The 17540-nt window shown below is 41.4% G+C and overlaps 1 protein-coding gene across 1 annotated transcript in view; it reads left to right on the top strand.

The window, feature by feature from the left end:
- Window positions 1–17540, top strand: part of SLC2A12 (solute carrier family 2 member 12) — a 53944-nt gene that overhangs the window by 20867 nt on the left and 15537 nt on the right. The window contains exon 3 of the mRNA XM_004422339.3: window positions 17154–17276. Coding sequence (XP_004422396.1) covers window positions 17154–17276 — 123 coding nt within the window. The remainder of the gene's footprint in view (window positions 1–17153; window positions 17277–17540) is intronic.

Raw genomic sequence — 17540 nt, 5'->3', positions numbered from 1 at the left:
AATCTGATTGACTTTGCTCTTTGCTTTGTCAACTCATAGGTGGTTGTTCTAGTCTAATCAGCTGGGGCAAGATTGGGCCAAAACATGGATGACCAGAAACTGGCCCTTCTTCCGGCACTATGAGTAGACAGATTTCCCCATAAGGGACTGTGCATGGGTAGATAGAGTAAACACTACAACACCATCAATATCTGATCTTTCTGACTTGTTTCTGAACCCTGACTCTGCTTTTTAAGATTTAATAATGATAAATACTATCATTAATGAACAGTTACCTGGAAACATGTTTCTACCATTATTTCAGAATTCAATTATCTTGAGTGTGTACCTGTGAAATACTCGGTCTTAGTCAGTTTGGGCTCCTATAACAAATTACCACAGACTGGGTGGCTTAGACAACCAACATTTATTTCGCACAGTTTGGAGGCTGGGAAGCCCAGGATCAAGGCACTGGCAGATTCAGTTCTTAGTGAGGGCCCGCTTCCTGGTTTGTAGATGGTCACCTTTTTGCTGTGTCCTCACATGGCAGAGGGAGAGAGAGAGGGAGGGAGGGAGAGACAAAGAGAGGGAGAGAGGGAGGGAGAGAGAGAAATAGCTAGCTCTTTCGTGTCTCTTGTTATAAGGGCACTAATCTCATCATGGGGGGCTTCACGCTGATGACCTAATTACCTCCCAAAGTTCCCATCTGCAAGTACCATCACACTGGGAATTAGAGTTTCAACATATGAATTTCAGACGGGGCACAAACATGCAGTCCGTAAAATACTTATGTGATTGTTCTGAAACATAAGGCTAACGAAATCTGAGCAAGCATCTTATATCTTTATTTTCAGAAACTCTTTAAAGTGTATCAGAAGGGCAAGATATGAGTGCTCTCTTGTGCCCAGGAACAACTTAACCTTGTTTGTGAACTTTTCTATATTAGTAAGTGCAATAAGTTTTGCTCATCTGATGAACTGCAGGTGGTATTTATTGTTCCATTGATTTCCTTTGCCAGCATCTTTTTTTTTCCTGTGTATTCATCATAAAACTACAGATATTTCCTTTTTACATCAATTGTCTTGATCCAATCTTCTGAGAGAATCAACTAAGAATCTAAGAAAAGGTCAGCAGAAAGAAAAGGATGCCCTCTTCATTTTAATTCAGAGACCCTTTCAGGCTGGCAGAGATGATGACACAACAAATATTATAATATGAGAGACATTGATCTTAAACTTCTGGAACCAACCTACTCACGGTCAGAGTCCTCCCATGCTCATGCTGCCATTCTCTCCTTTCTTTCTGTGCAACTTTAGAAAACATGGCAAATCCTCACTCGCTACATATTGTTGGATACATTGTTGTATTAGAGCAAGAGTCCCCTTTTCAGGAAACTCCATCTGATTCTGGAAAAAATTACTGGAGGCTGTTTGTTATTTACCCCTTAGGATTCCTTAAATAGTATTCTACACTAATTCTTTTAAAATATAATTAAGCTTTAGATTCAACTAAACACTTATTGACACCTAGTATGTCAAATACTGTGCTGGGAAGTCATGACATACTTTGGAGTACTTCATCTTACCTTCCCAACAAGCCTACAAACGAAGGGTATTCATCAAATTTTACAAATGAAGACACTGAATCACAGAGAAGTTAAGTGACTTGTTCAAATACATGAAGACCTCTCTTGTCCTCTGGAATTCAGGGTTCATCCCTAGTCCAGGACAAGACTAGGCAGTCCTGTGTTGGTCTTGATAGTCAATGGTAACTACTTTTAGTTCGGTCTCTCCAAGAAGATACACTAGAAGTCATAATGAATGAAAATAGCGTATCATTATCCATCGCGTGAGGCTATTAAATGGGCCACTCTGCATTTTATTCAAGATAAGAGACAGTCTCTCTTTTTCTGAAGCTCTACCAGGTATGTGAGCACGTACATGTATAAGCCTGAACTACAAGATAATAGAGAAGGACAATGATAAGAATACAGGTGTCTTTGATGTGCGTTTACTTGAATAACTGACCTTAATCAAGATAATGTTTAATGTATATCTTGGCTAGAATTCAAGCTCAGCTATAACAAAGACCAAAATAACCATGGCTTCAACAAGACACGAGTTTCTTTCTCTCTCACTCAACCACTGGAGCCGGCCAGTTCTGGGTGCGGTTCTGGAGGCTCCCGGCGTCAGGCACCTGAAGCCCGGAGAGAGCGTCCCCAGACCTCACGGTAGCTAGTACTGTAATACTTGTTCTCAGTCTGTCGTGAAGGCATTTAAAAATATTAAGATGCATTTTAAAACTTCATCACCCTTTTCTGATAGCTAATGGTCCTTTGAGAATAAATGAAATGCACACAGTGCAGTCAGTTAAAGGGAGGCTGGGTCCAGAGAGCCCTGGATAACAAGACGGCGTGAGCAATTCTATCAGGGAAGCTGAGCCACTGTGAGGGGTACGGGACAAGCACTTTCTTCAGGGATCAGACGTCGCACGATTGTGGGAGACGCTGAGAAAGTAAAGGTCTGGAAGGAGATGGTGAGAGGAGAAGGAGAAAGTCACTCCTCAGGGCCACAAAGGGGAGCTGGTGAAGAAGTCTGTGGAAGGCTGTTGCCACCGCATCTGCTTGTGGCCTGAAGTCTCTACAGGTCACCAGGGCAGGCCAGAGGAAAAGCTGCACTCAGGCAGGGGGACGCAAAGACAACGGCCCCTCTAGGACAAACTGGAATCGTGCAAAGAAACTGAAGCCCACGTCTGTCTCTCATCACGTTGATTCCGGGGACGCAGGCAACCTGCAGAAAAACTAGTGACCTTCTCTCCAGGTCCCTGACAATGTGCCTGGCCTGATACTGGGAGAAGTTGGAGGAGCTTTGGCAGCAGCAACAAGGAGAACAGCAGATCACAAAATGCGTGAGCTGCAGTGACGTCTCGGTCCCTGCGCCAGCCCCCAAGCACAGGGCTGAGGTGCCACTTTGGCCTTCCAAGTCTCATGCAAACTTCTCTTCCTGCAGACCCTTACCCAGAACTACAGGAAGGAATTGCCGGGAAACGTACTTCCAGCTTCCCTAAATCGACACAGTACAAAATCACCAGAGGAATAAACTCTGGACTGAGAGAATAGATTAGATGTGACTACAGACAGAGTATTTCAGAAGGTCAAGGGCCCTGTATTCCGTCATCAATTGCTGTGATCGACATTCATTTCTTTTAATGAAAACATTAATTGTTAAAATATATGATTAGCTTCCATTCTATCTACTTCTAAAAAAGAGATGAGGTCATTTCATTGAGGTCTCTTGGCTATAAAACCAAAAAACACTTTCGCTAATGCATTATAAAAGCTTTCACATTTATTTTCTCAGGAACGTTAATTATCTCCCTTGAGCTGATGACTCCCACTTATCTCCAACTCAATGGTCTCAAGTGACTTCTAGTTCCTTTCATCCCATTGAGAACTAGACTTTTCTATTCTGATGCGTCACTGTCACCAAACACCAGAAGCCCAGTGCTGAATTCTTCCCCCCTACACCTGGGGGGGAAGTCCCTTTCTTTCTCTTGGGGCAGGCACTCTGCCAGTCACTCAGGTCTGATGCTTTGGGGTCTTTTCCCCATCCAATCAATGACCCAGTGCTCTTGGATTTTCCCTCACAAATGGCTCCTGTGTTTCTCCCTTCCTTCCCATTTCTGCCATCCTAGTCTACCCCTCACGGTCTCACTCTTGGATTACCGGAGATGCTTCATGTAGTTATCTTCCATTCCAGGCCCTTCTCATTCCCGTCCATCCTCCATACCAGTATTACTTAAATACCACGTTCCTCATGTCACCAATGCTCGCATGGCTTCCTACTTACTACCACATCAGAGAGGTCAAATGCCTTTCATGATGAAAAGGAGATTAGAAGTTATCTAGTCCAATATTTTCCTTTTATACACAGGAAACAAAAAGCTCTGAGAGACTGAGATCACACAATTCAGGCCTAGAGCCACAGACAGCTGAAGCCTGATTCCAGCTCTTCCTGCCACGATACCACCCACTTTTGAGGGAAAAATTGCGTGATTTTCAAGGCTCTCCATCATCTCACCCACGCTATCAGGGCATCTGCAGAACTCCAGGAGGCACCGTTTACATTTTAGTCTGTGGAGTTGTGTTCCAGGGCCCCCATTCGTGTAGAAGTACATGTAGACTCCACATAGAACACACAATGAGTGATGTCCCCTGGCATTGTGCCATGAGGTGATGCTTTACCTCCCTGGGCTCCTCTATCTCCCACTGCTCCACACCCAAGCCAGGAGACACAGAGCTCCTGCTGAGGTCTCTTCCCGCCCCCTCTCCTCGCCCAAATCCTTCCCATCTTTAGAGCTCAGTGGAAGTCTTAGCTCCTCTATGAATCCACTCCATGTCTTAAAGGTCTTTGTGTGTATGACTACTGGTGTAGGGTAGTTCGCTTCTGGCCTAAAAAGAGCCTGAATTAAAAATCAGAAACCCTGGGTTCTAATCCCAGCTCTTCTACCTACTGGCTTGTGATCTTTAAGTCAGTTATTTTCCCTGAAGCTGTGTCTACTCTATGAATAGGGTATCATCATACCCGTCCTATCTCACAGGGTGTAGGTGAGCAAGTGAGCTACTGCATGTATGCTGGATGCTACAGAGAGGCATATACATGGAGGTTACAGTGAGATTATACAACCCAGTCCTTAATGATGTAGGGCATTGCTTCCGTATGTTTGTTTTGGCTTATTAACCAGAATATGGTTACTAGATTGCAAACTCTTTGAGGGAAGAAACAGTATCTCTTATTTTTTCTTTCTCTCCCTTTGACTGAGCACTGCATGAATCTGTTTGAAAACCGTGTGGGGATACATTTGTGTTTTTAAGGGGGGAAGGAAGAGAAGGACTTTAAAACTCAGATGCAGATCTAGAAAGATCTCAAAGTGTGCTCCATTACACGCAGCAAGCTATCTAGTGGGCAGGCTAAGTACCACGTAAGCTAGAAATGCTAGGCTGCCACAGAGACTCCTGTTCCTGCCAGACACCATCACGAGGGTTTTTGCAGAACAATCCATCACCTAGGCATGATTTCTAAAACTCTCTCTCTGTTTTTGCCTGTAAGCAAAGGGGCAGGGAAGTTAGTAGTGCTCAGAAAAAGGTAGCGGGAGGCAGGTAGGGCTTTTCTTTGTTAAGTCATAAAGAGTTATTTGGGAATTTTGGACACAGAGTATCTGAAAGTAGTCCCAGATTTTTTGGACACCTCTGATTTCTGCTACAACGTGGAAAAGAGAGTCCATTCGAGAATTTCTCAGACCAAAAGCAATGCTAGTGAGATGGAGAATGTCAGGGTTGAAAGAGGTCTGGGTACGGGAAAGGGAAATAACCCTTCATCTCATGGTTTCTCCAACCTATAATTGTAGTTTCAAGGGCTGAGTGGAGTTCACACCTGGGGCTAGGAGGCATGCAGTCCGAGACCCATCCCAAAGCATCCCCTTTAAGGAGAACAAACAGTCATCTCACATCCATGGTTTGGGATATCGCTTCTTCTAGTGTTTTTAGAAAGGGTCCGAAGAATTATCTTTTTTTTTTCTTGCTAGGAGTCAATCACTTATGTCCATATTCATGTTGTAGTTTATTTTTCTTTTCTAAAGAAAATATACTGTAGGAATTCCAATTCAGTCACCGAAATTGGATTCTAGAGCATTGGTGTCAGCTGTATGAACCAGTTGGAGTCTAAAGAAGATTTTTATTAGGGGCAAGTTTTCATACCAGATCTTGAATGCATTATAAAACTTATTAATCTGATGTGATTACCGCTCAAGTATTTTAATTAGAGAGTTTATTACTTGTAACAGAAGCAAATCCTTTGTGTAAATAGAGGTATAAAGGAAAAAGTACTTGCTGTTCTAAAGTAAAATTGGAAGCAAGATTAAGCCTCCTTATTAAAACTTCTTAAATACAGATTGACTTAGAACAACATTCCTTAATTATATTAGATCACAGCATGGTTTACTTCTGCCAGAAAAGTGTTCCTATTTTTAGGTTAAAGTGTGTGTCCTACATTGTTTTGCTTTCTGCTCTTCTGTTTCCCTAATTGCAAAATAAGAAGGTTACTCTAGAATCTAGAATTCAGGAGGGGGCATAAATTTGGTACCAAGTAATCTTATATATTTTATTTTGTGCATTTAAAGTAATAATCTAAGAAGGAATCCACAGGCATCACCAGCCTGCTGTAGGGGTTCCTGGCCCTAAAGAGGTTAAGAGGCTTTCCCTCTGCTTCTCTGTAACTAACACTAAAACTCTCCCATCAAATAATCAGGATAGATACTCCACTGCTTTTCTTGGAGACTTTTACTAAACATTCTGTTTTCCATAACTCATCTTTCACTTTCAAATATGTTTGGAATCTTAGCGTCACTCTCCACCATGTGTCTGGGGTGGTCCTGGTCCTCATTTTAGCTCCTTTAATAACTGAACATTTTTCTGTCATGGCTCAAGCTTCAGGGTCGAACCGAAGACTCCTGACATTGTGAGGACATAAGGCCACACAAAGATTTCTCTTCCACTCATGCTTCAAAAGTGAAGTAGAGATGAGCCCAAACCCACAGCACACAGTTAGCATCTCATGAGTGCGTTTGAGGTGATACTCATGTAGAAACCCAGCTCTGCTTAAAATAGCCACTGTAACTCAGAAAAATGTGTGTGGCTATTCTTTTCACAATAATTACGAAGGCTTTTTTAATCCCCAAATTCCTATGCCCATAAATTAGTTAACTTCCTCTTCCATCTCGTGATTAATATCTTTTCATTATGAGCAGATAGAAGGAATTTGTCCAAGGTCACTTATTGTGTTCGGTAATGAGGCTGTGACTATAATCCTTTAACTACCTTTGTATTCGCACATTCAAGCAGAACCTTACACTGAAGACTGAATGACAGGTGACATCAAATCACCTGCCCCAGTCTCTTCTCCAGAAAAAGCGGGAGTTCCAGCAGGAAAGCACCTTGGAGTGACCAAGAAGAGAACAGAGGGAAAAAGTGGTGGAGATTCACCGATTCACTCACCCACCCAGCGCACGTGTATTGTTCATCCACGACGTAGTGGGCACGGTGCCAGGTGCTGGAGATTCAGGGATGCATGAGCCAGATCCACATCCTGCCCTCGTGGAGCTAGTGGTGGGGACAGGCAATAAGCCGGCAAATGAATAACGCATACTACAACTCCAGGAGGAGAGAAGTGTTAACATTTAGGTGGAGGTGAGTTATAAAGAAGGATAGCAAAGAGCATATCTTGGTAGAAGGGCAGGTAGGATGGTCACAGAAGGCCTTTCTGGGGTGCTGACATTTGGACCAACACTTGTAGCAAGAAAGCAGGGTGAAGATCTGGGAGCGGGGAGTGTTAAGCAGGATAACGGCAGGTCACATAGCCTTGAGGGGCACTTGAGCTTGAAGGTTTAGGAGAACAGCAAGAAAGTCTGTTGAGGCCGTACAACGTAGTTTTGGAATTTGTACCAGCCTTTGGCAACCTCACAGTGTAATTGTGGGGTTGAGTGAAGCAGTCTGTATAAAGTGTACCTCTTTCAGTGCCTGGCGTGCAGCATGGACTCAGTACACTTGGTTATTAGTGCTGTTATACGTCTGGCCCCAGTCTAGACATGAGATGGATAGTTCTGATCATGCCAGCACTGACCTCAGCAGGCATTTTGCTTCAGTCATGTCAGGACACACAGGGAGGACGCCATACTCCTGTGCTGGGTTGTGATGCCAGGGTCCTCCTCAACCCCCTCTATACCCCATTCCAGCCTGGTCAAGACTAAACAGAATAGATTTGTGGCTTGAAGTATGGCTCAATTCTGGATTGCCTACAGTCAAGAGAGCTTCCTAGGAAACCAGACAGGCTTTATAGAAAATCCTGAAGCTTTGGCGGAAGGTGAAAGGTGTGATGTAGGCTGAGAAACACCCAAAGGTCCACTCTTCTAAATTGGTGCAGCTGATTTAGACTATATGTCCTGTGTGCACACACACTTGGTCTTGTTTGCTGTTGTGTTCTTGAGCCTAACCTAGGGCTTGGCCCCCAACAGGGGCTCAATAAATATTTGTTAGATGAGTCAAGAATGTCCCCCCAAAAAAGAGATGTTTCTGGAACTCTCTCGCTTCTGTGATTAAAAGGGAGCCCTCTAGGTGGGGTTGATCTATCCTGATCCCCTGTAGTGTGAATCTGAGTCAACATCAAGGGAATGAGAGATAAATGTGGTTTGTGTGGAACCCCATGCACATTTCACCAAAATTATATCCAAATAAATCTACTCAATTCAGAATGCAGGGCCATCTCCAGTTCATTTGATGACTAAAGAAGGTTCATATTTTAAATTTACTAAAATTAAGGCCATTTAAAAAAATTTGTGGTATCAGACAAAATATTCGTTTCCAAATTTCCATTGTTTTCTCCAAATATGAGACCCATCCTTTCCCCTAACAAAAAAAGATTGAGATTAGCCACATCATGGTATAATTATTCCTACTTTGGTTTAATAATTGAATGTTTTTAAACTTGACTCTTTACAAAATAGATTTGAGGTAATTCTTTTATGGTTTTCCTAAGAGAAATAAGTGAAAATCTGAACTGGAATTTTGGGGTTGTTTTTGTTTACTTAATTAGCATTAGAGCTTATAGAAATATTTCAATGGATTATCTCAGGCTTAAGAACCACATTAAATCTCTCAGATGTGAATGGTACAGTCCAAAGTTAATAATAGCAATAAAAGACATTTGTAGAAAAATCATGCCATAGCCACAAGTAATCAAACTCTCAAGAACTATAAACTGGCTGATATTTTAGCCCACTTGCAAGCTAATGAGTTAGCTTGTCACAGTTTCATGGATGTTGGCAAAAGACACAAGACTCCTGGGTCAGAGACAATGGACAGTTTGTTACTCACAGCAATAGCAATAGCCAGAATCTCGACGTTTGCATCAGTTCTGCAAGCCCCAATACACACAGGGCAACACAAAGAGGGCCAGACGACACCTACACACATAATGGGTTATTTTAGAGAGGAACCCCAAGCTTAGGGAACCCAAATCTTTTATAGTAGGTGGTAAGCCAGCCTGGTTTCTTCCCTGGTTGGCGACATTATCTTAAATCTACCAGAAGGTAAACAAACCTTTGCTCCAGAGGAGACACCACGTCTGTCTTCCAAGGCTGATGTTATACAGACATCCTTGGAAAGATGGTCTAGAACAAAGACAGTCAGTGCCTTTGCTCACAAGACACACAGAAATGCAAGATACCCATGGAGATTTGTCTCTCAGCTCAAATATCCTAAAAAGACCATTTTTCTGTTTTAAACAAGAAACTAAAATTTTTTAAGGTTCAAAGATTATAGAGCCTAGCTTTTTGTTTGGTTTGGTCTTATGGAGGTTAACCAGCCTTTTGGAGGATGGGTATCAGTAGGAAGCATAAGACTCATCTGCCATAACATTTAAATTTAGATTTTATACCCAAATAACTCTAGATCTTCAAAAAGAAGTTGTTCATGTGATGTTTGCAGAGCTAAAGATTATGACAATTCCAGGGATGTGAAACAGCAGGTTCTAATTTGGATGTTTATTTAGCTGCTTTACCCCAAAATATCCTAGATGTAGAACAGAGCAGTTAACAGACCAGAAGGACATCAAATATTTCAAAGAGATTTTGATAGTCTTCATATTTCCTACTAGACTCAGGCCCCTAATATTCAGAAGCATCACAGTGAAAGGCTTTTTTAGTGCTCATCTGCCCTTTCCACCATTCTTATAGGATAATTATATACCTTTAGAGAAAAGGCATATGGCATAAATTATTATTCTTTAAACAGGAGAGTTTTATTATCAAATGTAGCCATTATACAATCATAGTCACACAATGGGTTTGTGTTGTATGTGTCTACCTTTAAGATCTTTCAGATCTTTTTTTTTCTTTTAAATATTAGGTTTCAGTTATCACCAATATTCATACCAATACTTCTCCTTTTTTCCAATTAATTAAGTTAAAGGTCATTTTGCTTGATTAAAGTGGTGAATTATTTGCTCTTCCGGTGTCAGTCATTAAAATAATGCAAAATAAGTTAAAAATAGTATCTGAATGGTTTTATACTAATTTTGCGTCCAAGCAAAAGAGGAAAAACTTACAGAAATATGTGCCTTTAGCTAGTTAAATCCTGTTTTCCTCTTTGGAGTTAGATGATGGAGCAGTAACACTGCATTCTTGTAGCGTGAGCACAGCTCAACACACAGTGAAACGAGACCATCGATTCCGTTACCATCACAACTGTTCACAGTGGACGTCGGTGTTTAACTTTCCTCTCAGCCCAGCACCACACTCACGGTCCGATCCCTGGAAAATTATGAATATTAGACATTTAAGACATTAAAGAAACAGATGAAGGTTTTAACACGCTCTAATAAGCACAGGCATTAATTTGGTACTTTATTGTTTTCCAGAACACAGTGTTAAGAATTTTTTCCAAGGAACATTTGCAACATCAAAACCCGTAATACTTTTTGGCTGAAGTCCAAAGCATCAATTGTGAAGAAAGCACAGCGTAAAATATTACATCTGAAACATGACATTCAAGTTATAGTTTAAACCAGAAAAGACTAATTTCTTGTAGCTCTTTTCTCTTTTTTGTTTTGCATTTTGAACTCCAGTTCAATTGTCTGCAAATTAGGACATGCATACTCCTGAGGTTCACTTTCCAGAGTACTCCTTCCATGATACGTCAAAGGAAATCAATTTCCTGATTTTTTAGGAAAAATCTGTTTCCCAAAGTTTCTTCTTCCCCATCTCCCCAGTAATAACTTTTTCCACTTGAAAGAAAGCATACCTATTACTCATCAGAAAATTTATTATGATACATGTCCCAAATTATAGAAACCACCAGAACACGAATCAAAAAGACAATTGGAAATACTAGTGCAGGTGTGGTGTGGAAAAATGGCTTTGATGACTAGATAATAATCCTTTCATAAGCCTAGATACTTCCAGTAATTGCTTTCAGCAAAACTAAAGGATGACCTAATGAAGTTATCAGCTGATATAGCATTACAAATAAGTTTTGCTATTAATTCAAAGAATTGAGTGACATCGCTACCAGAAAATTTCTTCAACTCCCCATCTATTTTCATTATTCTTTTTTTTTTTTTTTTAATTTTTTGTTTATTGCAGTAACATTGGTTTATAACATTGTAAAAATTTCAGGTGTACATCATTGTACTTCTATTTCTGCATGGACTACATCATGTTCACCACCAAAATACTAATTACAACCCATCACCACACACATGTACCGAATTATCCCTTTCACCCTCCCCCCTTCCCCTCTGGTAACCACCAATCCAATCTCTGTCCCTATGTGTTTGTTTATTGTTGTTATTATCTACTACTTAATGAAGGAAATCATATGGTATTTGACCTTCTCTATTTTCATTATTCTTAAGAACAATAAATTTCATCTATTCAAAGAGTAGAAATGTGTCATGTTATTCTAGAAGTAAGTGACATTCACCCACAGGTACATAATAAAGACAACCTCACCATCCATTAAGAGAGATATTTCCAATAAATTTCACTTTTTGTATTGAAAAGTTATTTCTAACAATTTGTAATATATTTCTATAATTTTTATCCATTTTGTATTAATTATTGTGTTAATAACTTAACTGAGAAAAAATACTTAGAAGCTCTTAGAGGAAATAAAAAGAAACCTAAAATTTCAACTTAAGGTCTTTTTTTTTCAGAGAAGTATGATACAGTGATCAATAAAAGACCTTCAAGCTTAAAAATGCATTTCAGTAGGATAAAGTACTAAGTTCAAGGTGAAAAAGGAACTATAAAATTTATGCTAAATACCTTATTCCTATATTTTTAAAATGGATGATGATGAGTATCAAATAGGTATGGTTTTTAAATTTCACTGGAAATATTTAAAAGTGATGTGTTCCACTTTAAATTTTGGAGTTTATAATACATTAGAAATTAAATTCTTTGCTATTATTTAAATTTATGGTGAAAAAAACGTTAGATGTTGACTTATAAATAAAAGAAAGTACTTGGTTTTTCAAATTAATGTAAAGGCTACACAAGTGAGTAAGTTTGAAGACCACGTCATAGTTCTCCCCTATTCCCAAATGGTACCAGCTCACAAAAGGCTTCCATTCTTAACTCTGGCATTTTTTATTGAGGGTTATTCCACTTAGTCCAATTTCTCCTAAAATATATTTTTTTTCTTTTTGAGGAAGTTTGGCCCTGAGCTAACATCTGTTGCCAATCTTCCTCCTTTTCACCTTTTTTCTCTCCAAAGCCCCAGTCAATAGTTGTATGTCATAGTTGTACATCCTTCTAGTTGCTCTGCCTGGAACGCCACCTCAGCATGGCTTGATAAGTGCATAGGTCCGCGCCCAGGATCGGAACCAGCGAACCCTGGGCTGCTGAAGCAGAGCGCGCAAACTTAACCGCTATGGCACCGGGCTGGCCCCTCTCCTAAAATATTTTTAAAAAATCATTTCTGTTGGTTTTGACTAGAAATCATTAAGATAGAAAGATTGGGGAACATCGAGGCTTTATTACATTGCTCTTCTTAGTTTGTTATGTAAGTAATCCAAGATAATACAGTAGTCCCCCTTTATCTATGGTTTCACTTTCCACGGTTTCAGTTACCTGAGGTCAACCAAGGTCTTGGGAGCTGGTGATCCTCCTTCTAATGTATAATCATAAGGTCAATAGTAGCCTAAGGGTAGGCCACAACGCCTGCATCATTCATCTCACTTTATCTCATCACATAGGCTTTCTATGATCTCACGGCATTGCAAGAAGGATGAGTACAGTACAATAAGATACTTTGAGAGAGACCACATTCACATAACTTTTATTACAGAATATTGTTATAATTGTTATATTTTATTACTAGTTATTGTTGTTAATCTCTTACTGTGCCTAATTTATAAATTAAACTTTATTTACATAGGTCTGTATGTATAGGAAAAAAACATAGTATATATAGGGTTCGGTACTATCCGCCGTTTCAGGCATCCAACTGGGGGTTTTGGTCTGTATCTCCCATGGATAAGGGGGGACTACTGTATTCTTCAATAAAGCATTTATTTTAGAAGAGGACAGGAGTGAGAAAAATTCAGAGAGACCAAGACAAGGGAGAATACAAAAAATAAAAATAAATTAAAGTCACCACATCATTGCTGATGTTGGACATGGTGGCCTATGCGGGAGTATATTTTTTAAAGAACATAATTTTTCCATTTGGGGAAATTATGAGGTCAGGATTTAAACATCTGGTTGGAAGGAAATGGGCATATTTCCCTCTCGAATTCGCACTTAAAGTACCCCCTTGCAGTCAGAGAGCTAGGTGTGCTGCATGCTATTGCAAAGGCAATAAAAGGGAATCCTACAAAGTATAGGACACTGGCTCCTTGACAAATCAAGTTGTTGACAACTCTGTGGCCTGCATGTAGAACTTCCTCCAGAGTTACAAGATCTCCATGAGTCTTTCAAACCTGGGGCTGGCACGTTAGGTGGTTCAGGAAGAGCTCAAGCCAAATGGAAAATATGCCCGGAGAGCTGCAGGGTTTAACATCTGAAAGCACAGGGAGCTAAGTGACAGCTTCAGTGGGAAAAATTGTGGCAGTGGCAGAAACATGGAGGGATGAGGAGACAGGCATGGCAGTTTCCATGTCACAGGGCCGAGTCATTTTCATTGATTGTATCTATTAACCCAAGTCCATGTCCTCCACTGCACAGAGAGACAATTCAACATATTCGTCCTTCATGGAGGCCTGTAAGGCCTTTTTATGACCCTCAGTGCAGCCACAAACACTATCTGCAGATTTCATCTGGATCAGGCAAGTCCTGACGAGTGATTTAATGCTATGTGAAATACAAGTTCCAGTACCTATGGACAATTATCTCCTAGCAAGTTCAAAATTTCCTGTCCCTGCAGCATAGAGAAGACCTTAAAGACGTGTGCAGACTCTGACATTTATAGAGGCACATGTTGCTTTGAGTTAGCCCGGGAACGAAAGGTGGAATAATAGAGGTCCAGGAGATTTGTTTCAGAGGTTGTGAACTGCAGCAGCTGTGTTCACTGTAGAAGAGATCACTGTATCTCTGAACACTCTGGGGATTCCTCACAAGCAACAGCACGAAGCAACCCCTATGGCTCTGTCATCAGGGTAGGGGATCACAGGGACACCCAGAAGGAGCCACCACTTCTTCACTGTGGCATGTAGCAATAACTTGATTTTCCCTGGGGGAGAAATTAGGCCATCTAGTTAAAAAAAAAAGAAAATGAGTGATTTTAAGAAAACTTTCACCTGTCATTATAAATATCAACACATTAAATCCCCACATGATGGTTTATACTTCTATCCTCTTTACTTATAAATTGAAACAGAGCTTCTTCATTCCTTCTGCTTTGGGCATTCACAGCTTCTTTCTAGGGAACATGGAGGCCTGTAAGATTCTGGCATCGTCTTGCTCCTAAGTTAGCCAAGGGAAGATTTTTACCCCTTCAGTAAGTTCCATTTTGCTACAAGTGCCATTTTCTCTCTGGATCTGAAAACCTGTAATTTTATGGTTCTGACATCATCGTTAAAATAACATTCTCCTTATTTTTGAATTGACAGGTTCCACATTGGGAGGCTGGACCATCCTTGTCAAAACACTTGTCAATTGCTGCAACATCCAGTTTGTCAATATTAGATAAACCAAGGCATCAGTTCTTGAATTCTTTCCATTAGATCACAAAAGAAGCAGAAGCTTTCAGCTATGATACGTTAGTTTTGGGAACGTCAGGTGTAGGGTTTGCCTACAGCAAGTTCTCCTGAGCGACTAAGGGAAGTCTCTTTCAAAATTCAGTTCATTGCTCACTGACTGGTTAACCTGCCCAAGAACTTGCCTCAGCTGCTGAATTGAATGCACGCCTAGGACAGTCTTCCAGTGTAGATCTCAGGATCCTTTAGGCAAGCTCTTGACAGTTCAGACCGAGCGCTTATAACCAGTGCTTTGTGTAACTGTCCCTTCTTCTCATTGGGAAAATCCACCACTTTCTATAACAGCAGGATCAGCTCATTCTCATCGCCAACATGGCTCTGATGACCCCAGCAATGATTTTCCCAAAATCCCACCAAATAATTCCAAGAGGCCATCACGATGAAGGTGGGGAGGCGTGGAAGGGGTTTCAGAGGTGCTGAAATGGGGATGGAAGTAGATCAAGAAAACCTGTGCTAACCCCTCTACCAAAAGAAAATGAAAGAGGGTCCCTCCCCCCACCTCCTCCTCATGGACGCTAGAGCAAAAGGCGATAAGGAACCCTCTGAGACTCCACCCTGACCCATGTCAAATATCCATGGCAGGAAGGGACATAGTGGGATTGGCCTGTGGCATAGATTATTTAGCCTCAAAAAATTGGATTGACAAAATTTCATCTTGTATTTGTCCAAGGACAGGTCATTACAAGGCTTCACCAGAATTATAGAGCTACCATTCTACTCAGAGCCAGATCCCCAGTCTTGCAAAGCTCAAGGCAAGGTTACTGGGTATTGCACTGGTCTCATTAAGAGCAAAGTGATCCCACCAGGGATATAATCTTCAAGAAACTAGGGAAGGTCTTTTGGGGTAGGGAACAGAGAGGAGGGACATGGAATTTTATTTTTGAATTCCCTATTAACTAGGACAATAATAATATTCTTTTTGTTACATTAGCTTCCACACCCAAAAGGTAACCCTATATAGATTCACTTGGAGAAGATAATCAAGAAAAAATTTTTTCCCAGCCCTCTTTTATAATTAAATTTATTTTTCTTACTTTAAAACAGCAAATTTACCACAAGCAGATGTTTTCTGTACAGAGCGTGATCTTGTCACGAGAGGCAAGTTATTAAATTAGAGGCACATCTGACTGCTTGGTTCTCGTATAGGGGGCCCAAGAGGTCGCTGACCAGTGGGCCCCATCACTGGCTTCTTGCTCCTTCCTCCCACCGCCTCCTCTAGGCCGGGTGATGCAGCTGGTCTGTATATAAATGCTGGCTTTCCAACACAAGGTGACTTAGTCAGCAGTGAGCTGGGCCTAGGGCAGCTCCTAAGTCCTTCTTTCCTTGGAATCAAAGGTGCTTATACTGCACATTCATTTATTCATTAACAAATATTTATTGAGCCACCACCAAGAGTGAACCGTGATTAAAAAGCATGAATTCCGGAACCTGAGTGCCAGGGCTCAATGCCATCTCTGCTGCTTAGGAGCTCTGTGACCTTGGCAAATTATTAACTCCTTAAGCCTCAGTTTTCTTCTTCTATGAAAGAGGAATAGTAATAGTTCCTATCTTGCAGGATTTTGTGAGGATCAAATGAGATAAGGTTTGTAAAGTGCTTGGACCATGTAAGATCTTGCAGCTATTTTATTAGGCAAACTCAGTGTGAGAGGTTGTGAGAACAAGACAAGTTAAGTTGTTCCTCTTGTGCCCTTTCTAATCCCATCAGACACGTCCTATAATGTTCCCTGTCAGTCTCAGATAATAAAAAGTCCTCTGATCAGTTTTCGTGCCAAGAAGAATCTCCTTTCAGAAGTTCAAATGTTTAGTCTGGTATAATAATCAAATCTTGGAGCTCTATTTAATTTAGAGCTTCTGTCCGCTCAGCTTGCCCCAGGCCAAGAAGCCCAAGTTGGAGAAGGGACGGTAGCCAGCCTCTTTCCTCCAGCCTCCTAGCCTTATCTCCTACCTGCTCACTAGCTATGATGCTGGACTTCTTCAAGGTCAGCGGGAAAGGAGAAGACAGGAACGGGCCCAGAGGAACAGCAGGCAGAGCCGGGGTCTGGCACCGAGGCTCTGTGCTTGGCAGATGTCCCAAGCTGCCTCTCGTGCAGGTGGCCCCAGCCACTCTCCCCCCCGTTTGCATTTCTCAGGCCTGTGTCACATACCAGCACTTTATGTCCCTCCCCCTACTCCCGGGGACCACCGTCAAGCTCTCTCAGTGTTTCTCCTGAATCCTCTCTCACTTGGCTGAAGGTGAGGAGAAGGCACAGGCGTCCTCCCTCCTGCGGAGGAAGGACCTGCCCAGCTCTCCAACCACAGATCACGCAGGACTAGGGGCTTTTGATAATTTTGCTGTCCCTTCCCCTCTCCTTTGCCTTCTCCTAGTGCCCTGGCTGGTGCTGAGCGAGATTTTTCCCGGCGGAATTCGCGGACGAGCCTTTGCCTTAACTTCCAGCATGAACTGGGGCATCAATCTCCTCATCTCTCTGACGTTTTTGACTGTGACCGGTAAGAACTCATCATTTTCCTCCTCTGCCTCTGCGCTCTTAAGACAACTGTCAGGGAAGCACACTCACCTAAAAAACATTGGACTGTGGACCTTTTCAAACACATTCAACAGTAAAGAGAATGGCAATGAATCCGATCTACTGACCGCTAACTTCAACAGGTATCAATCTTAATTCATTCGTAACCCCACCTGCTCTTTTTGAGCATATTCTTTTGAGTCATACCTCAGACATAATGTTATTTTGTCTATAAAATTTCAGCATG

The sequence above is a fragment of the Ceratotherium simum genome, chromosome 19 (assembly GCF_057802395.1).
Source record: "Ceratotherium simum simum isolate JZ-2026a chromosome 19, ASM5780239v1, whole genome shotgun sequence".
In the NCBI taxonomy this organism is placed as follows: domain Eukaryota; kingdom Metazoa; phylum Chordata; class Mammalia; order Perissodactyla; family Rhinocerotidae; genus Ceratotherium; species Ceratotherium simum.
The sequence above is the reverse complement of the archived record's forward strand: the minus strand, read 5'-3'. Positions and strand labels throughout refer to the sequence as shown.